General features: G+C 41.3%; 1 protein-coding gene across 1 annotated transcript; it reads right to left on the bottom strand.

Moving 5' to 3' along the window:
* Nucleotides 1-270: 270 nt before the first annotated feature.
* Nucleotides 271-21516, bottom strand: cab39 (calcium binding protein 39; the record flags this gene model as incomplete). The annotated part of the gene is made up of 9 exons (XM_084063923.1): nucleotides 21265-21516; nucleotides 14420-14578; nucleotides 12900-13064; nucleotides 9775-9893; nucleotides 7203-7371; nucleotides 5424-5483; nucleotides 3696-3761; nucleotides 1939-2082; nucleotides 271-459 (listed from the first exon to the last, which is right to left on the bottom strand). The coding sequence occupies exons 2-9, from the start codon at nucleotides 14531-14533 to the stop codon at nucleotides 271-273; spliced, it is 1026 nt and encodes a 341-aa protein (XP_083920049.1). The 5' UTR covers nucleotides 14534-14578; nucleotides 21265-21516.
* Nucleotides 21517-24493: the final 2977 nt, after the last annotated feature.

The following is a 24493-nucleotide window of genomic DNA, read 5'->3' as shown; positions in this document are numbered from 1 at the left end:
AAATAATAATCAAAATGTCCACTGAGGAGCAGAGGAGTTGGCAACTTCCTGATGAGTAGATACGGGCATGTTAAGTTTGTTTTTGTCGGTTTTCCATTTTTGTTTCCTCGGAAACCAGAAACAGCAGCTGCTGGGGGGGTCGTCCATTAAGCAAGACTCGGATCTGGACCTGAATCCAGATTAAATGGTCCTGGTTGCTCCTCCTCCTGTCCCTGTCCCCCTGCCCCCTCGCCCACCCCACCCACCCCACCCCACCCCTCCCCCCGGCCCTCAGGCCTCCTGGGGGGCAGGTCTCTTCAGGTCCCTGATTTGTTTGACCAGGTAGGTCTTTTCGTCGTTGAACTGTTCGTCCTCGGTCCTGTCGTTCTGGAACTTGCTGAGAAACTCGATGAGTTTGGTCTGGTTCTTCAGCAGGATGTCCAGGATGGGCTGCGTCTTGTTGGGGTTGGCCACGAACACCTGGAGAAGAAAACACACACGCAAACGTCTGTGTTGGTCCGAGATAATGCTGGCTGGGGATAATTCTAATGCTTGTGCTTAACCCATCGCGTGCCAATCGCGTAGATCTACGCGAACCTAAATAACAGCGCAGCGTGCCAGTCGCGTAGATCTACGCAAAGTGGTCTTTTCTTTTTTTTTTGTCTCGCAGTGACACATTTCATTGTAGCACTCTCTCACAGTGACACATTTCATTGTAGCACTCTCTCACAGTGACACATTTCATTGTAGCACTCTCTCGCAGTGACACATTTCATTGTAGCACTCTCTCGCAGTGACACATTTCATTGTAGCACACCCGGAAACGGAAATGAATGTCAATCGAAGATTTTCGTTCCCATCCGCCGCCACTCTAAAGCTTCCGCTAAATCGCCATTATCTCGGTGTTGTTTTTCTCCGCGCTGAACGCTGTTTAAAACGTTTTTTTAGAAACTGCGACTACTGCAAAATGGAATGTCGCCGATTGAAAATTTCTTCTCTGGGACACTCACACAGCTACCCTGTGTCTACAAACAGTTGAACTCGCGATCATAAGGTATTTAGCGAGGTCTGTGGCGAGGTGAAAAAAACTAAATAACAACAATAAACCGCTGGCAGTGGTGAGTACATTATGATATTAAACTCTGGCATGGAATGTGTTAATGGAGCACTTGACCAAGTATATGAAGATAAGGCTGAAAATGGGTGATCAATAACGCTCATTATAATGTGGCACCATTTCTGTCCACACGCTCTGTGTCTCACAATAGCTGTGTTGACAGTTCAGAAACCTGCCTACCAGTGACGTCATCGGTAGGCAGGTAGGGCAAATTGTTTGGATTTTCATTGATGCAAGAACAATGGCTTCTGTTTCCGTGTGCTAACTTTCCAATAAGAGAAAGCTGTAGTTTCTATTTGCTCAGAATCCCCATCGAGGATGTCATTTGTAGGCAGGTTTCTGATCTCTGGGACACAGAGTGATTAGACGGAAATGGTACCAATTCATAATGAGCACTAGTGAGGACCAATTTTATAAAGATGCGGTTGCAAATTGGTGATGTGCTCCTTTAATAATTATATACATTTATAAGATGATTATTATATACATTACCAATAACAATTAGAAAAATTCACATTCCTCCAGGATATTGTAGTTCAGCAGTAAAGCTCCTTACACACCGGGGGAGATTTTTTCATGCGAATAATACGTTTTTTTTGTTAAACCTTATAAAGTCAATGCAAGCTTCCATGGAGCGAAAAAGCGAAGCGAAAAAGCGTCTTTCAATTATTCGGAACGAGTCCGAATTTTGCGTATATTCGCATAATCGCCGGTGTGTAATGACCTTAATAATTGTAATATAATTGGCAATATTAATACTCTTTTTATGATGATTATTATTATTATTACATGGTATTACTAACTATTAGGACAATTAATACATCTCCACTGTATTGTTTTACCTTAAAAACATGGAAAGCCTCAAACTGAATGTTGCGGCTTTTGTCCCGTAGTAGGTTCATCATTAGTTTCAGGTTCTCTGGCTTGCTGATGTATTTCGTCATGATGGTGAAATTATGCCGATCCAGAAGCAGCTCTCCCAGCAACTACAGTGATTCAGAGTAAGAAAACATTAGGCATGAAGCAAATGAGACAAATGTTTGCTTCTCAAAACAATTTCATGTTCACCATTTGATACAATTCTTTATCCCTTGGACTCTTAACTACATTGCAAAATCCTCAGTGTTAATTTAACTCAGTGACAGTGTACAAATGGAACCAAATGGACCCGTACAATTTAGGCATTTAGCAGACGCTCTTCATCCAGAGCGACTTAAAATAAGCACGGTAATACATATACATCAAATGCAGAGAGACAGTGTAGAGCCTCAGCAAACTAGGACAGGGGTCTTCAACAGGGGGTCCGGGACCCCTAGGGGGTCCTCAGAGCTACTATAGGGGGTCCGCCAAATCTGTTTGTGATAGGATTTAGTTTTTTTTACATTAACCACTTGAACCCTAGAATTCCTTTTCTGAGGGGGGAACATTAGCCGAAAATAGCAGATCCACAAGCTCTCAACGCCTCGCTCTGCGAGGCGTTGAGAGCTTGTAGATCGGCTATTTTTGGCAAAGGCTATAGGTGTAGATGGAAAAAAGAGCAGACTAAGTAAAAAAAATCACACCCAGTGTGAAGTGAGCGGTGTGGTCATCACAGTGATGGAAGCTCACTTAAAAAAAAATGTTTTTTTTTAAGTGCATAGGTTATTCATTTCATCATGTGTCTCGCTAGCCAATCACAGTGCTGAATAGAGTCAGCCAATAGTCAGCCAATCACAGTACAGCTAGGGGTGTACTAATGTAGAGGGGTATGCTATTATGAGCCAATCACAGTACAGCGAAGGGTGTACTAATGAGGTGTCCCAACCCCACTTATAGGAGCGGCTACACCGCTCAAAAATTACCTTTAATCTGAAACACAATTTTATACAATATAGAGTAGGGGGTCCTTGCTTCATCTCTCTCTCAGTTAGGGGGTCCTTGGCCTGAAAACGTTGAAGACCCCTGAACTAGGATCATAGGTAAGCCAAGAACCTAGTATCAGTCTAAACAATATATCAAAAGATAATCTGTACATTGAAACTATAGAGACTATAGGATACCAGGTAAACAACTAGCATCTGTCTAAATAACATGCCATCTGAATTACATTTTAACCGTTGCATAATAAGTCTGCATGGTCGTCATGGCTAGGTCAAGTGCTACGGGCTAGCGTCTGAAGAGGTGAGTCTTCAGATTACTGCGGGGAAATTGGGAGTGAATCTGAGGTTCTAACTGTTCCACAGTCTGGGACACGTGGAGCGTTGTCCCGGATGACACAAAATGACACAGATTCATTTCAAGCCAGGTTCTTGTGCTGGCAGGCGATGCCCTTACACATAAATTACATCTATATTAATATTCAAACGGCGATGAAAGCAGGAGTTAAATGTAGCATCACAGGCATGCTGCTTATCAAGCAAATATTTCAGAGGGCACCGACTGAAATACGTTACGCAATCTGCTCTGTCCACAAGATGGCGCTTCATCATTAACAATGAGACGGTACTTTCAGAAACCCAACACTGCAAGAAACCATCCCTCGTCTAAAAATAACTCTCTAGAAAAGATGCGTACCTCAAGATATGAGCCGTTTGCTATAGCACTAAGCCCTAACCCTTACCTTGAGGGATTGCCTTTTAGTCACGTAGTTCTCCGAGTGGAGTAACTTCTCATATTCACTAAAGAACTGGAGAGACAGGGATAGAGAGAGACATACAGAGAGAGAGAGAGAGAGAGAGAGAGAGAGAGGACAGAAAATATAATCTTTTATGCTATGTAACCCACTGGTAGCCCAAATCAGATTTTTGTCCAATCCAGATTTGAAATGCGATTCAAGTCTCAGCCTGGACACTTGGACGCCGAAGTCAGATTTATACTTTATTTTACCAGAGTGTCAATCGCCGAATATAGTCTACAAGCTCACATCACAGTGTTGTGAGCTTGGAGATTGGCTATTTTCGGCCATTATAACTTGTTAAGCATTACCATTGACCCATCTGCATTTCTGTTGACCTATCAATGTCTGAATACACACATCTGAATCTGATCAATTGCAAATTACAGCGTGGACAGTCAATATTTCAGAAACAAATGGGATTTGCCTGCAGTCTGAGCAAAGCCTAAAATGTGTCATGCAGTATTATGCGTCTTGTTTCTAAACACAATGACAAGATAATAAGTGCTCTCCACCCACAGTCACAGGGACTTTGTGCTCAGAGACCACACATGACGTCTCAAATGCCTGGTTTGATGTTGTAAGCATTCAGCCACTGTCACAATATCCTGCTCATTTGCATAGAATTGGTGAAACACATCGTAAGTTCATGAAGAAGTCATGAATGACTTCAAGTTTGCTTTTAGGGCTGGAAAATGTATTGATATTATATCAATATTGTGGTGATATGGAACTAGATATTGTCTGAGATTTTGGATATCGCAGGGCAAAAGTGTCCTGGTTTTAAACCGTTTATTATACTTAAAATAAATTTAGAAAATAGAAAAATAACAAGTCACACAGTACATATTGAAGCAAGGAACCACTGAAAAAGCTTGATAAGTTATCGGAAATCCCACTACGTTAGTAACCCAAGTTTACTGAAGAAATTGTGGAAACCAAAAGGCAAATCATTACCATGTTTGGTAATTGGAGAGAGATACACAATGCCCTAGAAGATATGTTTAAATGTGAGATGCCCCCAGATAATTAATAAAACATTATAAAAGAGGCAAGGCACCAAACTAAAATGACTAATTTAAAATGTAGTATTGTGTATGATACATTGCATGTTGTTTTAGGGTCTGTATGTGATCTGGCTCGTACTGACAATAGGAAATAGTTTAGTCTAAAGACGGACAATCAGTCAATCAATCAATGAATGTATGACCATTCATGTGTGACTGGAATCCACAGTTAACAACAAGGAAGTACAAAGGTTGTGACATGGTAGAGGTTTGTTGAGATGGCTTTGATGTAGCTCCTTTTAAGTTGTAAGCTATTCTCTTGGCAGGCAAGTGAGATTCACGCCATGCTACCTGTGCCACTTTGAAAGCTGCCTCTGGCACAATAAACGAATACTCATTAAAACTGCATGAGAGAAAACTGTGAACATTTCTATAAACGACTTTCAACCTGGCAGCTCCATTTTGGGCATGTCATTACAGGTGAATGCTTTCAAAAATGTGAAACAAGTAGCAAATATAGCTGATCTACAAGCTCACCGCGAGTCACAGTGTTGTGAGCTTTTAGATCGGCTATTTCTCTCATACGCCAAAGTATGAAATAGGGCTTTAAGTGGTACAACATAGCAATGCAGCCTCATCAGGTTTCAGGTCAGCCTGGTCTTCTTACCTTATCGTAATTCTGCTCCAGGTACTCGGCGCTCAGTAGCTTGTGTCTTGTGAGCAAGTCCTGGAAATACAAAACACAGGAGAGTGAGTCACAAAAACAGACTTCAGGTGGTTCAAATGGTTTCTTCCTTCCAAGTCGGCCATGACCCAAAATTGCATTATATGAGAAAATGCTAGACGCCAGAGGATTAAAACTCCCTGCTCATCATCATGCCATGTCCAGTGTCACAGATGACAACCAACCTAACCATTGATGGCTCTAATAGCCAAGGTACATGCAGAATGATACGGTCAACAGGAATTATATCAAAAACAACTATTATTAACAATTATTGTTTGATGTGATAAAATATTTCTCCTCAGATAGAAGTAATCTTACCTTTATTATTCATATTCAATTATTGACTAATTCTTCGTTATTTTGAAGTATTTACTTATTCTATTCTTGTATTATTATTAGCTGGCAGCCTATAATAAGACGTGAAAGCAATGGTGGTTTTCACTGTCTGGCGCTGGGTGCTCACACCAGCCTTGGAAGGCGGTTAACCCATTAAGACCTGAAGCCGATTCTACATGTCTCCTGAATCTCAACAGTATTCTGAAAAACGTATGTTTCTATATCAGTGGTGCTCAATCTTTTTCATGTCAAGGACCCCCAAAATGATATGTATTTGGCTGCGGACCCCCATCAAAATATTTTGTTCCAGGGACCCCCAGAGGCAACGATTTGAGTTAAAAATATATATATATATTCAAAGATTTGCACACATTTTCACGATTTTTCAAAAATAGCAGATCTACAAGCTCATAGCGCGGCACTCGGTGCCGCGCTATGAGCTTGTATATCTGCTATTTTTGAATAGCCCAAAGTGTAAAATAATGCTTTTTAGCTCAAATCTAAAAATGACACAGTTCCAGGTCTTAATGGGTTAACTCACCCTACATTGTTTGCTTCATTGTTAAATTGGTTGTAACTGTATTCTTGCTCTGTAAAGCACTTTGCGCTGCATTTCATGTCATGAAAGGTGCTATACAAATAAAGTTTATTATTATTATTATTACATAATGTCTGCTACAGACAACTGCAAATGTCAACCACTGTAGTAGTTTGTCAGGCAGGGAATTTTAGAAATTAGTATGCCATTACCTAATTATTGTTGTTTTTTGCAATATACAGCACAGTAGGTCTATAGAGATTGAGACTTGTGACTCCATACGTACACCTTTAACCCATTGAGACCTGAAGCCGATTCTACATGTCTCCTAAATCTCAACAGTTTTCTGAAAAACGTATGTTTCTATATCAGTGGTGCTCAAACTTTTTCATGTCAAGGAACCCCAAAATGATATGTATTTGGCCGCGGACCCCCATTAAAAATATTTTGTTCCAGGGACCCCCAGAAGCAACAATTTGAGTTAAAAATGTTTGCTTTAAAATATATATATATATTCAAAGATTTGCACACATTTTCATGATTTTTCAAAAATAGCAGATCTACAAGCTCATAGCGCGGCACTCGGTGCCGCGCCATGAGCTTATATAGTATATCTGCTATTTTTGAATAGCCCAAAGTGTAAAATAATGCTTTTTAGCTCAAATCTAAAAATGGCACAGTTCCAGGTCTTAATGGGTTAAAAACCCCTGTGCAAAATCCAGGAAAATGAGGCCTAACAGTGGCAGATGTTCAGAGCGTTAATTAAAACCAGAACGCATACAGGCCTGATTAATATGTAAAGTTCTTCAGGTCAAGCAGCTGCCGTAGCAAAGCAGCATACTCACTTTAAAAGTGGCAAATGCATCTGAGGCAATGTCGAAAGTAGACATCTCCACATATCTGAAGAAGTCGTAGAACTGCTCTGACCACAGGGTGATCTTGGCCAGCGGCTCATGTCTGATGCACTCTCTCAACATGATGCCGCAGTTCAGGGCGATCTCCGGAGACTCGTACCTGGACACAGCAACAACACAGGCTCCAGTTAGCATTCAGGGGTGGAAAGTAACTAAGTACATTTACTTAAGTACTGTACTTAAGTACAATTCTGAGGTATTTGTACTTTACTTGCGTATGTCCAATTTCCAATACTTTTACTTCTACTCCACTACATCTCAGAGGCAAATATTGTACTTTTACTCCACTACAATTATTTGAAAACTTTAGTTACTGTACTAGTTACTTTTCAGATACAAATTATGATATTATGAAACCACTTTAGCCCTATTTTATACATAGGCTATTTGAAAATAGCAGATCTACAAGCTCACAACGCGTCGCATCGCGACGCGTTGTGAGCTTGTAGATCTGCTATTTTCAAACACTTTAGTACTTACTTTTGGTACTTTAAGTACATTTTGATGCCAATACTTTTCTACTTTTACTCAAGTAAAATTTTGAATTCCGGACTTTTACTTGTAACAGAGTACTTCTATATTGCAGTATTGGTACTTTTACTTAAGTAAAGAATTTGGGTACTTTTTCCACCACTGTCAATAGGGCTGACTCTCACTCAGCCATGCACACGCACATTCACTCAACACATAAGTACAGTAACCGCACTACCAAAAAAATGACTAGGACTGCAACTATCCATTCGTTGTTTTCGGGGAGAAAACTCTTATCTCCATATTATAACCTTTTGTGTTCTTTCGAAAATGAATGCCCTCCTCCTACTTGATCATACGACAGCGTCAAACAAAAGCAGCAAAAGTAGGAAAGAGCTCATAGATCTGCTGCTTTTGATATTTTTGAATTTGAATCCTGAAAAGTAACAGTTTTGGACATATGAGGTTTCCACCCGACAGAGACGATCTACCGGTAGATAGTTTTTTGATTAACCCTTTAAGATCGGGAAAGCATCATTTTAAGATTTCTTAAAAAGCACAGAGTGCCGCGCTATGCGCTTGTAGAGCTGCTATTTTTTTTAAATCGTGAACATTTTGCACAAACCTTTGAATATATATATTTTTTAACTCAAATCTTTGCTTCTGGGGATTCTACAAAATGAATGTCTTCTAAATCCAGTTTTTTTTTTAGACAAGTAAGACGCGCGAACGCTGGAAGCGAACGCCGCTCGAAAATATTGTGTATTTACGGACTGTGTGTGTGTGTGTGTGTGTGTGTGTGTGTGTGTGTGTGTGTGTGTGTGTGTGTGTGTGTGTGTGTGTGTGTGTGTGTGTGTGTGTGTGTGTGTGTGTGTGGGTGGGTGTTTGTGTTTTGACTGTAGCTGCACTCTGGCGCACTCTGTCGGCCGCACCCAGGCAGTGCACTGCACACAGACACACACAAGCCGAGCAGACTTTCATAGTAAGCTCCACTTGGGCGGAGGCGCGCCTTTGGCGCGCCTCCTTCCGCGTTCGCAACAAAAAATGATGTTGCTATAATAAGTGGTTCTCAAACTTGTCATGTCATGGGCCACCCAAAATGATATGTATTTGTCCGTGGACCCCCATCTCAAAAATATTTTGTTCCAGGGACCCCCAGAAGCAAAGACTTCAGTTAAAATGTATATATATATATTCAAAGATTTGCACACATTTTCACGATTTCTTTAAAAAAAATAGCAGATCTACAAGCTCATAGCGCGGCACTCACTATGAGCTTATATATCTGCTATTTTTGAATAGCAAAAGAAATCTAAAATGGCACGCATGCGTTCCCTTCCCGGTCTTAATGTATTAATCGAATTATGGATTAACCTGCTTATTTCCAATGGGGTCTAGACAAAACCAATGGTGATGTCGGGGTGAACCACTTCCCCATCAGTAATCCAGGCAATTTTACATTTGAAAATATGTGTGGCCAATATTTTATACAAGATTGATTGCTTGGTTAGCTGAGACTCTTTCAACCTTGGTGTCCATATTTTGGGCATGTTACAGGCCAAACTTTTCAAAGAAATGCAATTTTGGTCTCTTATAGAGTTAGAACCATTACATACTCAGCGAGAGAACCTTTCATTCCTTAACTACTATAATATACTCATTTGACCAGGGTCCCCCAGTGGTCTTTTCCTTGACCCCCAAATCTTTTCCCTCTATGCCAAATCTCTTCACCGCAAATAGCCGACCTACAAGCCCAGTAGCCCACAACTTGTAGATATGCTATTTTTGTCTAATGTTCAGATATTTTCATAGAATGTTGTTCACCTGTTATGACATGTCCAAAAAGAGACGCTAGGGTTCAAGTGTTTTTCATGGCACCGAGTCGGAATGTTGGAAATTCTGATACCGTTCATATAGAAATGAGAGGCTGTATTCAGTGTGTGTGTGTGTGTGTGTGTGCGTGCGTGCGTGCGTGCGTGCGTGCGTGCGTGCGTGCGTGCGTGTGTGCCTGCGCGCAGGTGCGTCTCCTCACCCCTTCAGCAGCATAAAGAGGATGTTCTGTTGGGTGCAGAGGTACTCCACCGTGGGCGTCCGGGTGCCGATCTGACGCCTCAGGATGTTGTTAAAGATCTGAGCCACATCCTTCTTCCCCTGTTGGCCACACACAGACACAACACAGGCCAACCTCAGTTATCCAAGATCACTGGGATCCATGCTCAGGTTTTGATGACCGAAACATTTACAACGTTTTCTGCAAAGACTATACCAGACACAAACAGCGGAGGCTATCCATGTCTTATCCAATACAGCAGGGGTTCTCAAACGTTTTTATGCCACAACCCCATTTCATGGTGGTTATTTATAGTTATTTATAGTGCAAGTTAGTGCATATAGTGCAATTACAAAGTGGAAATAAAGAATATCTTCAAATAAAACCATACATTTTTGGCCTTATATATGAATATTTATTAAACATTTTAATTAAAGTAGTGATTCCTGGAGTGATTCCTTTTGTATTTTTAAGGCATTTCAAGTTCAATTAAAAAGGATAAAAAGGTGTCTAATAATGACTCGGCATCCCTGTTCGATCATTAGCAATTGACATTAAGTTGCTATGTGTGCAGTTTGTGAACGAAGCTGCACAAACCACAATGCAGAGTCCAGTGGCAAAGCCACACAATGTTGACTAGAGTGGTGATGGTCTACGCCTCACTTGGCTGAATGGAAATAGATATAAATCGTCTCTATCAGGTGGAAACCTCATAACTAACTCAAATTCAAAAGTAACAAAAGTGGCAGATCTACAAGCTCAAAATGCTAGGCGCCGCGTTTCGAGCTCGTGGATCTGCTACTTTTGATGCTTTAGTGTGACACTGTAGTATGATCAAGTAGGGCGTTAATTTACGAAAAAACACAAATAGTTAGAATATGGAGATAAGAGGTTTCTGCCCGACAGCAACGAAACAATAATACCAATAACAACAGAAGTGTTTCACAATGAATGAAAATGACTATGTTGGCGTTAACTAAGGCAGGAATTCAACAAAAAAAGCAAATTCTTCATTCATGGATGGATTTTCAACAACAACCCAACTTTCTCATGCTTCATAAGTTTCACTTTCCCTTCACAAGGCATTTCAGGCTGTTTCATGGCTAAATGTGGTTCAGCTTCGTGGTGTTATACATGTAGCGGCATGAGCTGTGATGGTCTACTTTTGTGGGGACGGACACGCACAGACAAACACTGTTCTAGACATCTTAAAAAAGAAACCGACCCGGTGATGTAGACAAGCTTTGATGAGTGAGGTTCAGATAAATACACTTAAAAAGGATGATAACCCACGAACTTGAGCTTTAAGATTGGTATCAAGGCAGTGAAAGCGGAGAAGGTTGACATATTACATCTCGTTTTGAGTTGTTGGCTGGAAACTGCATTTTAATATGTCAATTAGCACCACTGGGTGGCAAAAGACTTGCATATTCAATGTCTATCCTTCTGCTGCGAAATCTGTTTTCAAATGCAGCGTTGCATCAGTAGCGTGAAGGAAGGCAGATGCTTTCTCCAGATAACGGGGACAGACGTCACGTAGCTGTGAGAGATGAGCAGGCGACACCTGTGCAGTGACAATATCAATCTGGTCAATGTACTTTCCCGTACTAATTGCATGATATGTGGTCTCATGCGATAATTAATTGGTATCCTTTCCTGTTCCAATGCAGAGTAAAAGACGCTGAGACAGACAGCACGACACGGTGACTCATCGTGTGATGGAGTGACTCACGAGAGCCCACAGCAGTAGCTAGCACACACACACAGCCCAGTTCTGACGTATTGCAGGGCGAGACATGTGCATGCCAACGTATCCAAATGTGAGGCACTCAGTCAGGTGCAATCCAGCATCTGTCCACCTGCACGTTACATTTCTAAAGAAGTGTGTCTCAACTCGGCTTGCGCATAACGCAGTCCTCCCTCCAGTCTACGTGAGATAGACTTATGTTGCCTCACACGCGGTCTCACCTCTCCCATTGTATGCTAAATCCACGTAGGCAAGCATGCAAACACGTTTTTCTTGAGGTTTGTTCACAAGAGCCAGACCGATATATTGGTCTGGCTATATATATATACATTATATCAGCCATTATTTGACTTGTTTGATGTCATCGGTATGGGCAATTATGCAACCAATGTGTACCAATTCTTTACCACTTTCAACCTGGAGTCCCTATTTGAAAAGTTTCAAAACTGTTTCAAAACATTTCAAACATTATTAAAGTTTTAAAAAATTGCAGGTTAACAAGAACGTGTAGATCAGCCATTTTGGAATAAGGCTTTAGTGGTTAAATAAATTAAAGTTCGGTTTATGTTTATTTTGTATTTTCGTACTTGCTTGTTCATAAAATGTCCATCAAAAAATAATTAATCAGTGGTCTAGGAATCATCAAAATCAGGATCGGCATCAGCCCCAAAACTCAACAACAACAAAAACAGTACTGTTTACTTCATCTATACTGTATCTTGTATGAGGCACCTTGAGCTACATTCCGTCTATGACAATGGTTCTCAAAGTGGGGTCTGCAGACCCCCAGGGGTCACTGAGGGGGTTCCAGGGGTGCCCTAAAGTATTGATAGTTAGGAATCAAATGGAATCTTGCTGGTCTGTAACAGATTTTACCAAATGGACACGTAAGGGTCCATCTGGTTCCATTTGTGCACTCTCAGAGCAACTAGGTCACTTTAAACCTGCAAGCTCTACCTACAATCTACAAGCTCTTAACGCATGTGACGCGTTTCAAAATAATCTTGGGAAAAAAAGTGACATTTTTTGAATATTTCTATAAAAACATTTTAACACAAATCTGGTACGAGGTCCCTGGCTCAAAAATATGTTTAGATGGGAGGTCCGTGTTCAAATTATATTAATTTGTGGGGTTTCCTTGACATGAAAATGTTTGAGAACCACTGGTTTAAACAACATTAGGAAGCAAGCCCAAATAAGCAACTACACGTTAGAAACAAGCCCAAAAATACTGCAACCCACAACTACCAATGTTTACAAGCAACTTCACAGAAAACCAAGCCCAAAGTCGCTTATAATAAGCTGTACATATTCGAGATCACTGTTGTCCCGGTGTTGCCGGGCGGACTGGTTCTCTCACCTCAAAGTCGATGAGCTGCAGGTCTGCTACGAGGGTGCTGAGCAGGCCGCTGTTGTAGAGCTCTTGAGCCAGCTGGGCCACCGCCTCCGTCTGCGGCTCCTTCTCATTAGTGCCGTACAGGATCTCCTTCATGGCCACAAGGCTCTTCGACACCTCCTCTGTGGCCTGGACAGACAGAGACAGACAGAGGAGTGGAGAGAGACACATTAGTTCATTCTTCTCCATCTTTATTGACAAAAATGCATTTCGTCGCTGTTAACCAGAAAACCTGTATCTTCTCCATATCTCATCTTTTTCTAAAAATAAATGCCCTATTTTATACTTTATGACAGTGGCATCTTACCACACAAAAGTCGCGACAAGATGCATTGACAGTTTGTAGATTGGCTATTTTAGCAATGTTTGAAAATGTTTTAAAGTTTTTTCCTATAATTACATTTACACAGTAGGGATGCCAATCGTTATGTCTGTCTGTGGGGATCATTACATTTTAGTTGACGATAAAGTGTCTTAAAACTAATTGCGAATAACAATTTAATAGTTTTTGGGGGCATTAAACAAGAAAAAACGAATAAAATGACATTTCTGTTTGCCTTTTAGACTTTGTAAACAAATATTGCACAGAGCAGATATGACAAAATAATTAAATATACAAAGAAATGACTGACGATGACTGCTTGGTACTAATTATCAAAATAAGTAATGTACTATGGCCAAAACAGTAAGTAGCCATGTAGCGCATAGGTCAGGAGCCTATCTCCTGTTTCTGTAGCGTGAGGTGGCTTGAAGTACAAGTACACCCCCTGGACATGACGCTAGTCTGTTGCAGGGACTTGGGAATCCAACCGTTGATGCTGGGCGTTGTTGGGTACCATTTTTATAGTCTTTGGTATGACTAGGCCATGGATTGAACCCCGACCTCCCAATCTCAGGGATTGGTCTCACTAACCACAAGGCCACTGAGCTGGTATGGGCAAAACAGGCCATTCATTGAATAATTGTATACTTTCCAAAAACAGCAGAAATAGCTGCTCTGAAAGCCCCCAACGTGTAGATCGGCTGGTTTCGCTATTTTTCAATAGATGAATTCATACAGATGAAACGGAAACGATACTGACGATTATACAAAATAATTGTTATTATTTCAAATAATTGCCATCAGGCAATTATCCTACTATAATTCTAGTAAGGTGAGTCTGTCTGGAGTGGTGAGTGAAGCTACCCGGTTCTCCTCAGTGGCTGGAGCAATTGCTCTGATTTTGCACACAGCCATTGACCATTACCATCTGAACTTAACTGTGAAGCCCGTTTTTCAATTTCATCAAATCTCAGCTTCTTATTAGCGTTTATGTGTGAAACAATGTCGCCTCCCGGGTTGCCAGATCATGTGCGCATATCCCCCCACGGATGCGCCGACCGGGTATGGTCTAGTGTAATATAATTGTGAGAGGCCTTGAAATTCCACTCTTGGAAATGGTTGGCAGGAATGTAACTGTGAGAAGAAGCGCTGCCTACAGTACCTTCTCTGCCTTCTTGTCGGAGATGTCATGCTTCTCCAACACCGTCATGCTGTCCTTCAGGTTCTTGACGATGTCCGCTGGCGACTTGTGGGACTTGCCGAAGGGGAAAGGCATGGTGGATGGTTACCAGGGGGGGCGACCAGGCAGCGCGCTGTCCACCTAAAGGGACAGGGCAAGACGAGAAAGGGCGGATCAGAGCCCTGGGAGGACAGGAGATGAGGATGACTTCAAAGGAGGCGTGTAAACTTAAGAAAGATAGAAACATATTACTCACTCTGTATAATGAGCAGTAGCGAGAGAATATGAGAAGAACAAAGGCCTGAGACTTCAGCAGTGCGTAACGTACTGCATATGCTAATCTTGGACACTTAAAACAAGAGTGCTGGCTAACTATGGAACAGTCAGCACCGAGGATCTAATCTGTCATTACTAGAATCCAGTTATGGTTTACCGAGTTCCTCTGAATCCTCTCACGATAAAACAGAGCACAGAGATAGAAAGGAGGGAACTAAAATACAGGCTATGACTCACCAACGATTCATAAGTCACAACTGTGCTCAGATAACGATGATATCACACAAGTCTGGACAGAGGCAGATGAAACCCGATTTTAAGAATAGCAGGAGTAGATAACAGCCAATGTGGCGTTTGATGATGATGACACTTTGAACTTCTAGCTTACAAAGTTAACACTTAACCCCACTCTCATGAAACTAGGTCTACTAGGTCCTGTGTTTCTTAACTGCCATCACAAATGAATGGCAGTGGGATGTGGCGATTAATCATGATCTATCTATCGCACCTAGATATAGAAGACTTATGACAGATTCATTCAACAAAATAACTTTTATTTTAGGTCTCTCTCATCTTTATCATCCGACTGATCACTCATTACAAGGCTGTAAGCAAAGGAAACACAGTAATAAAATGATAAAATGACAATAGGATGCATAAAACAAAAGTACTTATAAATAGATACAGTTACAGTGCAGAGGAGAAAAGAAAAGAGCAAAAACAAAAAGACAGCAGCAAACAGAAAGGTCTTTAGTTGTGTTTAAAACTGAGTTTGTCCCAGATATGTGGTGCATAAAAAAACGAAATGCTGCTTCCCCACGTTTATTTGTGGTTGTAAGAACAGAAAGCAGACCTTTCCCAGGTGACCTGAAACAGTACCTAAACCCTGACATAATTCATATCGTCCTTTGCATGACCCTCTCCCCCAAACACTGGTTATAACCTATCTACAGTAAGTAAACACTGGCATGAGTTTCACACACACAGTTTCTCAATGAACATATGTGTCAGTCCATGAGAGACTCGAATCATGAGTCCACACACACACACACACACACACACACACACACACACACACACAACTTAATACAACACCCAACCAATTCATAAAGATGAAGTAGCAGAAACCGTCGAGTCCCTTTCATGCAGCCACCATGTGGCCCTAACTAGGTCACTTTACAGGAGACTTTATCTGACACACACGTTCCCTGGCCCGCCCATCAACCGTAACCTCAACATGTGACGCATTAGCAGCTTTAAAATCCCTTGCGATGTACAGTATATCAATTAACCACACAAACCCTAGTCCTAGCATCCCTATTCTGGGCATGTCATATAATAGGTGAACATTCAGCAATAATAGGCGAACATTTGGTGAAGATAGCCGATCTACAAGCTCACAACTCAATGTGTTGTGAGCTTGTAGATCGGCTAATTGAGCCATTTGTGCAAACGTATAGGGTTTAACTCGTTAAGCTTAGTGCAGGACTAGGTGCGTCTCTGGTGTGGGTGGGCCCATATGCTATATCAACACTTATCACCACCAGCACTGATAAGTGTCGGCGCTGATATGGCCCTACATTCGTCTTCTGAGCTCAGATAGTAGCTCTAGGGTCAAATGGGATGACTGGGTCAACTCTTCTGAGAACTGAAGGAAAAGAAACCAAAGTTTCTTCTTCAGAAATAAAAGGCATCTGTCTGATAGGATGGATGGTCAGACAACTTTAAGTGCCAGTGGTGTGTGCCAGTGTGTGTGTGTGTGTGTGTGTGTGTGTGTGTGTGTGTGTGTGTGTGTGTGTGTGTGTGTGTGTGTGTGTGTGTGTGTGTGTGTGTGTGTGTGTGTGTGTGTGCATTGAATATGGATTTATAGAGCGCCAATAGCCTGATATGGACCTATTTACTGTTGGTCTCCTGTGACCTCTGAACTAAAGATGTTAACAATCATTTGATTATCAATTGCTAATAAGATTTTTTTCTTATTAAACAAGGGTGATTCACTTTAAAACACTTCTGGGGTCATTTTCATGTCTACTCTGACTTTTGTGTGCACCCTGACCCAGGGCCGTTTTTCAATATACATTTCAATATTTGGAAATGTCATATTCGTTTGATCGACACGCCCCCCTCCTATATAAGCCCATTCAACTTCAAACTCCATGTTACCCACGTTAGACTCATTGAAAACATATCCTTGCTTTTACAGACAAACTCCTTCTGCCAATCAGCATATTTTTGCCAAATCCGGATGGAAGAACAAATGTAATGGCAAATGCAATTTCCACCAAGAAACTTCGCTAGTGCATTGTTCTTGTTTAATTCCTGTGATTGCATCTATTTCAACAACTGTATAATAGCGTGGCTGTTACTGTATTATTACAGCATTAAAGTCCTCATGACAAGGCAATAAATCATATTTGATTCTACATTCCTTTAAAAAGTAGCCAACGGGACAAGGTTATGAGTGACTTTGTCAACCAGTGTCAAAGTTACTTTGCACGTCTCTGGTTCTGGTGACTGACATTGTCCTTCTAATGCATTTAATTAGTTATGTAATGCCGAATTGCATGGATTCCATGCATGGACTTGATGCAGCATTAAATTACAGAAAATACTAACAAAATGATAACTAATTATTATTACTGGGAGCTGCCCAATACAACCACAGTTTTCTATTGTTATACTGGGAGCTGCCCAATACAACCACCGTTTTCTAATGTTATACTGGGAGCTGTCCAATACATAACCATAGTTTTCTACTGTAATACTGGGAGCTGCCCAATACAGCTGATAGTACAACCACAGTTTTCTACTGTTGCACTGTGGGAGCTGCCCAATACAACCACCGTTTTTCTACTGTTGTACTGGGAGCTGCCCAGTACAACCAGTCAACCACAGTCTAAAATACTGTTACACTGGGAGCTGCTGGTACAACCACCGTTAAATATTGTTATACTGGGTGCTGCCAGTACAACCACAGTTTTACACTGTTGGCCGCTGACTGAGCAGCTGCACTGGAGCAGAATCTGGGTTCATATGCCTTGCTCAAGGGCAGATTTACCGTTGCCTTTGCAACCAGAGGGATTATGTTAATGTGGTTAGTGCTAAATGCTTTTTCACTCTTATAGTAGCCTGGTACATAATATATTCCATTTCATATTCTATATTCTATTTCACGCTACATTTATGTTATACTACAACAATTCCCCTTTCTCAAATGGTACAACAATGATTTGATTAGGGAATTATAACACGCATGTTGTATTCTGTATATCATAAGCTATATTTAGATTTTTATGTTATAGATAGACCTTTATTGAGAAGGGATATTCAGACACTCAGGAAAATCATAGATTATCAATTAATTAATGATCAATTGATAACGTAATGTAAACAACTATAAAATAGTGGAATTTTACATCCTTCCTACCTAAAGTTTGTTCCAGGGGACCCCCATAAGAGAAAATGTGTCAAGATTTGTTGTGAACTTGTAGAACGGCCATTTTCAAATAAACAAAAAATTAAATAGGGCAGTGCCGTAGTGTCTAAACTGTTACTCATTTTGACCCCTTTGAACCCCTTTGAGGACAAGAACCCGTGAGGGTCCCCAGACCCCACTTTATGAGACCCACTGAACTAAACCAAAAGCTTGTTGCTGTCAAAAGGCGCCCCCTGTAACGTCTTGGCAGAGGGTCCACATTTAGAACGCTGAACTAGAGCCAGGAATACAACCAAGCAGTACTTAAGTGGCAGTGACAGTCCATCATTCATATCGGATGTGTCATGTCATGCGTGTGACCTCGCTGAAATAGAAACTCGACTGTCCTCGCTCTGAACTCTGCTCCCTCGGTGGCCGGCCGGCCCGGCGGCAGAGTTCTTCCTCGCTAATTCTTGATTAATCTCTGCGGCGCACACCTCCTTCCCACTTCGCCAGGTGGCCAAATCCGCCTTTCACACAGACTATCTCCTAGACAGCAGGCAGCATTCTGACCTGCTTCAGTGTCCATGACGCAAATAGGACGCCTGCCTCGGTGCCTCCACATATGGCAGGTTAAACAGCACAGCAGCTGCCTTCCTCACCACCCAACTCTGATGTGAAATCTGGTGGCTTTGAGCTGGGAGGGACTCTGCAAGACTTCTTCCCCACATAATCCCAAGTGTTAATTTATCCATTTGTAACTCAGAGAGTGTACACATGTAAACCAAATGGACCATTGGACCTGTCACATTTCTACACTCTCAGAGTTAAATTATTAGAGATGCAGGCTTGACTCTTCACACAGATTTATAATGAGCTAGAAAGACATTTTTAAAAGAACTATGTGATGATGTGAACAACACAACTTATATGCACACAGCAATAAAACAATCCTTAACTTAATTTGCTCACCTATTCACTAGTGTTTTTGTCATTAGGTAAAAGTCCAGAGCAAAGTGACTGTGCCTCTACACTTGTCTAACAGCCAGTCTCACCTGCTCTCAGCTAACGTGGCCCGTATTCTATTTCAAAAATCACTGTCCAGCAAACAACAGTGCTGGTGGCGGTTTGTGCGTGTGTGTGTGTGTGTGTGTGTGTGTGTGTGTGTGTGTGTGTGTGTGTGTGTGTGTGTGTGTGTGTGTGTGTGTGTGTGTGTGTGTGTGCTGCCTGTAGCAACAATAAACATACCAAGGATGAGTCAGTGATGTCACATCTAAGCGTCATCTAACGGAAGTGATTCAGATTCAGACCCTTGGACCCTAACAAAATGCTCTACAAAAAATGACTTGTTTTAACATTTAAAATGACAAATGTAACTTATTTTCTGCATGACTATAATGTACACGTGTACATACTTTATTTTTCTATAATTATACTGATTTTAATTTGTATTATTCATTGTTTTTAGTAACAAGCTTGTACATCTTCTATTTTCAGTGCGCGACACTGGCCATGACCATGTATAAATCTGGCATTAACATAGCCGCAAGCAACTCTTAGATCCTATTTTTAATATCTGGAATCAAGAGTTGCAATACTAACCCTTGACAGCCCATACATCCAAACAGAAAGGTCCTATATGATTGTATTAAACGACATAAAAGGGCAAGACCACTTTGGTAGAGGTTTGGGTTGTGTAGTTACCTTGGCATGATGTAACTCCTAAGGTGGACTAGCCTGGTAAACCCTCCCTCCGGAAATCTCATTTCCATTTGATTTCGGAAATGAGATTTCCGGAGGGAGGGTTTACCAGGCTAAAGGTGGACAAGAAATCAAAAACAATTGCTCCATTGATTAGATATTGATGATTCAAAATATGCTCTTCGTTGACTTACATTGTATGGTGAAACAGCTCTCAAAGGCACTCTTTTAGCATGTAAACAAACACAAACAAAGCTGTTTCAGATTATATAGATCATCACCAAACCTAGTACTATTTGTTTTTTAATAATGTTAACTTCCTGCTGATTTTACTATTTGCAGATTCGTATCCGCGGATCAAGTACAGGTTGTCTTACTAAATAAAATAGCACAATTAACAGGAAGTAGACATTTTAATAAAAAAAAAAACAATCAGTACTGGGTTTTGTGATGTTCTATATTGTCTGAATCAGCTTTGTTTGAGTTTGTTTATGTGCTAAAAGAGTGCACTTTTAAGGCTGTTTCACCGTACAATGTAAGTCAATGAGGAGCATATTTTGAATTCACAATTTCAAATCAAAAGAGCAATTATTTGTATGTATTGTCCACCTTTGGAGTTACATCATGCCAAGTATGACTACACAACCCAAACATCTACTAAAGTGGTCTTGACTCTTGCCCTTTAAACTCACTAATATTGCAGCTGTATGGATAGCTTGAATAATCCTCTTTCGTTGTCTATCTTCTAAACCTCGTTTAATACAATCAGATAGGACTTTTCTGTTTGGATGTATGGGCTAAGGGTTGGTATTGCAATTCTAGATTCCAGATATTAAAAATAGGATCTATGAGTTGCTTGCGGCTAGGCTACATAGGCTACTTTGCTATGTTTCTATATTATACTCATTTGCAACTTAATGATTTATTTATTTTACTACCAAAATAGATCTAAAATAGATCTGCTATTTTCAGTGCGCTAGACTGGCAGTATAGTATAAATAGTATAAAGTATAAACCAGGCATAAACAGACAGAGCGCAAGTGTTTACGTGACGTCACCGATACATCCTTGGCGCTTTGCCTCCCAGCAGCAGGCCTGTGGTCCAGGCTCGTAGCTCCACTGCTAGCAACATGAACTTAAAACCACATGAACATGTCTGAGCAGCAGCCTCAGATAACACTGGCGTGGATCGCCGTTTCGAGCAGCACGTTGGGTCTGGTTAGCATGCGATCATCACACATATCGTTCCCCCCAACACCATCATCACCATCATCATCAACAATCCCCCCAATATGTCTGCTCAACATCATCATCATCATCATCACCACTAGCCAAGGCTAGGAGGCTAGCATCTCCGTCTGCTAGTGATGAGCACCAGTTTAAAGTACAATGGCTCCACGGCTACAGTTTAGATGAAATAAGCACGAGATCAAACCTTCTTGAACGATGTTCCTCTCACTTGGTCTCCTCGATCCTCCGATTTGTCTGGATCTGCACAACAACAACAAAAAAGGCCAATTTTTTGGGACGCTGGAGTTGAACGACAAACTCCTTTGTTTTCCTTGTTGTGCGTCGCCTCCCCTGGTTTGTAATGTGATTGTGTGGCCCACTGTTTCCTAGTTCTTTCTCTCTGAGTGCGACTGTGTAGGTTTAGCAATGTGGCTGCTGCTCTGGGGCTGTCACTGGGAGCTAGGTTGGATCTGGCGCCCCCCCCACTGGCTGGATGAGGTTATGGCAACAATACTGGTTAGTTAGACTTGCAGGGGTCTTCAACGGTGGGTCCGGGACCCCTAGGGGGTCCTCAGAGTTACTACAGGGGGTCCACCAAATGTTTGTGTGATAGCAACTTTTTTTTGGTACATTAACCCACCCTATTCTGTGGAAAACTTTTGCCAAAAATACCAGATCTAAAAGTTCACAACACCTCACAGCGGTAGATCAGCTATTTTAGGCAGAGGTTTGGTGTAGAGGGAAAAAAGAGCCGAACAAGTAAAGTGCCAAAGAAAGTTCACTGGGTATTGAGGGTTTAAGGGACCAGTCGAAATTTACAGAAGGGGGTCCCTGGAGGGAAATAGGGGAGGGTCATGCCTTTCTAATTTTGGTCCAAGGGAGGGTCAGGTAATTTTGAATTAATAAAATAGTCCGTCTTGGATCACAGTGTTCAAGCAGCTCACATTATGTACTTTCACCATTACGCCATTACACCAAAAGAAAGAATTATTCTTCTGCATCCATTAGCTAGTTTATTACAGTATGATTCATTCATCCTCAATAGTGTCCTGGGATGAATGATGGTCTAACTCTGAACTGATTGGATCATTGTTAGAGCTTGTACCCTTATCATCAGCGGGATGCTCAAAAACACAACAAAGAATAATCTTCACCTCGCCAGCCTGCTTTCACTTTTCTTCTCACAAAGACGTTTCCATGGCAGGGATGGAGCGACCTAGCTGCATGCACAGAACACTGAAATATCTAATTCCTATTTTTTCAAGATCCAAATCAAAGCCTGTGCACTAAAAAGGACGGGCACAGAAATGATCCTTTCAAACATCAAAATGCATGAATGCAGTATGTATGAAGCAAGCCCTAATAAGTTATCATAAAGGAATAAGGGTAACATTGTTTTCTCATTCAACAGTAAACAAACCAACATACAGTATAAGTGTATAAAGGGTATCTGCACATTTATAAAGTTTAATTACTTTTAAGACCTTTTTAACACCAAATTGGCCAAATTGTCAAATATTACATAAGAGGCAAACATCGTGAAAATAGACGATCTACAAGCTCACAACGCCTCGCAGTGCAAGGCGTTGTGAGCTTGTAGTTAGGCTATTTTCACAATATTTATCTGTATAACCGAGTCAAACTAAATGTAATGCCTCAGCTCCTGCAATTCTAAGTGCTTGTCAGGGTGGGAGGTCCCCACTTCAAATATGATTAATTTTGGTGGGTCACGGCCTGAAAAGTTTGGGAACCCTTAGCACACAACAAACGGTTAACCACAAACGTGGTCTTGTGGCCCCTGACTTCAAGTCATTGAAGTCCTATAACTTTCACCGGCAAAAAAAGTGTTTTTTTTTTTATTAAAAAATCACACCCTGTGTGAAGAGAGTGGTGCCTTTGATGAGCCCAGTATTGATGTTGTCATCAATGTTTGTTTATTGGACATACATACATACGGACGGACACACGGACAAAGTCAGATATAGGAGTGGTTGGCACCACTCAAAAATAATAATATCACGATAGTGTATATCGTGGGACAATATATCGTGACACTCGTTTTTTTATCACTTGGGGAGGGTCATTGATTTATTTTTTTTGTCAAATGGAGGGTCATTTTAGATCAGAGCACATTTTCTCCAGGGGTACACTTCTTTAAAAATCGACCTGTCCATAAGTGAAATTATCAAAAAACAATAATTCACACAACCGATAGTCTATGAAGCTATCTATGAAATCAATTAAAACGTTTAATCTGCATCACAAGTTTATACAATATGTAGTGGGGGTCCCTGCTTCATCCCTCTCTCATCTAAGGTCCTTGGCCTGAAAAACGTTGAAGGCCCCTGGTTTAGAAGGAAGGTGGCAAATATCCACCAGAGGGCGCTCTAAGCCCATAACAAGAGCCCAAGGCAGTGTTGAGAGTGACTAACAGCAAAGCGTTGCCTGGGACATAACTGGTGAGAATGCTGTTCATTATGGAATACATTCTCTTCTGGGAAAAATCTCAGAACTGCTGGGACCATGGAACCCTCATAAATGACCAGTGTTGTGTTGTGTTGTGTTGTGGCCTAGGCAAAGGTTATGCTAAAAACACCAAAAAAGCCTCAGGGGCTTGTTTCCATGTGGTCCATTGTACTCAATCCATCAGTCAGTAAGACAATACATATTAGTAAAAGCTCAGTAGTAGCAGCAACATCTATCTACCTATCTAAGTAAGAACTTATTTTGGGTAGTGTGTGTGTGTGTGTGTGTGTGTGTGTGTGTGTGTGTGTGTGTGTGTGTGTGTGTGTGTGTGTGTGTGTGTGTGTGTGTGTGTGTGTGTGTGTGTGTGTGCCTGCGTGAGTGCGTGCGTGCGTGTTTGGCCTTTTGGGGAACATTTCCGACAACATCATCGCGTGGCTGACTGCATGTTGGTCGCGTGTCCAGAAGTCCCCTGTGTGGTGGTCGCCCCCACCCCCCCCCCCCCATACGTTGTCCTGACCCGCAGGACATTGGAATGCATTTCGATGACGGGTTCGCAGGAGTTTACTCAACACGAGAACGAGAGAGAGCAGTGGCGGAGAAAGTAGCCTACTCATTTATTCTACAATAAGTAAAAGTATCAATACTACAATGAATGTACACATAGGCTACTCTTACAAGTACAAGTCCGGAATTCAAAATGTAGGCTACTTGAGTAATTAAAAGTACAAAAGTATTGCTATCAAAATGTAGCCTACTTAAAGTACCAAAAGTAGAAAGTAGCCTACTCATTGTGCACACTGTCCCATTTCACAAGTTTTCAAATGTATAACAATCCTTTGAAAAAAGCAGATCTACAAGCTCACAATGCATTGTGAGCTTGTAGGTCGGCTATTTTCAAATGGTTTGTGATAATAATCCAAATCTACAAAGTAACTAAAGTTTTCAAATAATTGAAGAATAAGAGGCAC

This window comes from Gymnoscopelus microlampas (assembly GCF_963454915.1).
Source record: "Gymnoscopelus microlampas genome assembly, chromosome: 8".
NCBI classification, from domain to species: Eukaryota; Metazoa; Chordata; class Actinopteri; order Myctophiformes; family Myctophidae; genus Gymnoscopelus; species Gymnoscopelus microlampas.
This window is presented reverse-complemented; position numbering and strand designations above follow the sequence as displayed.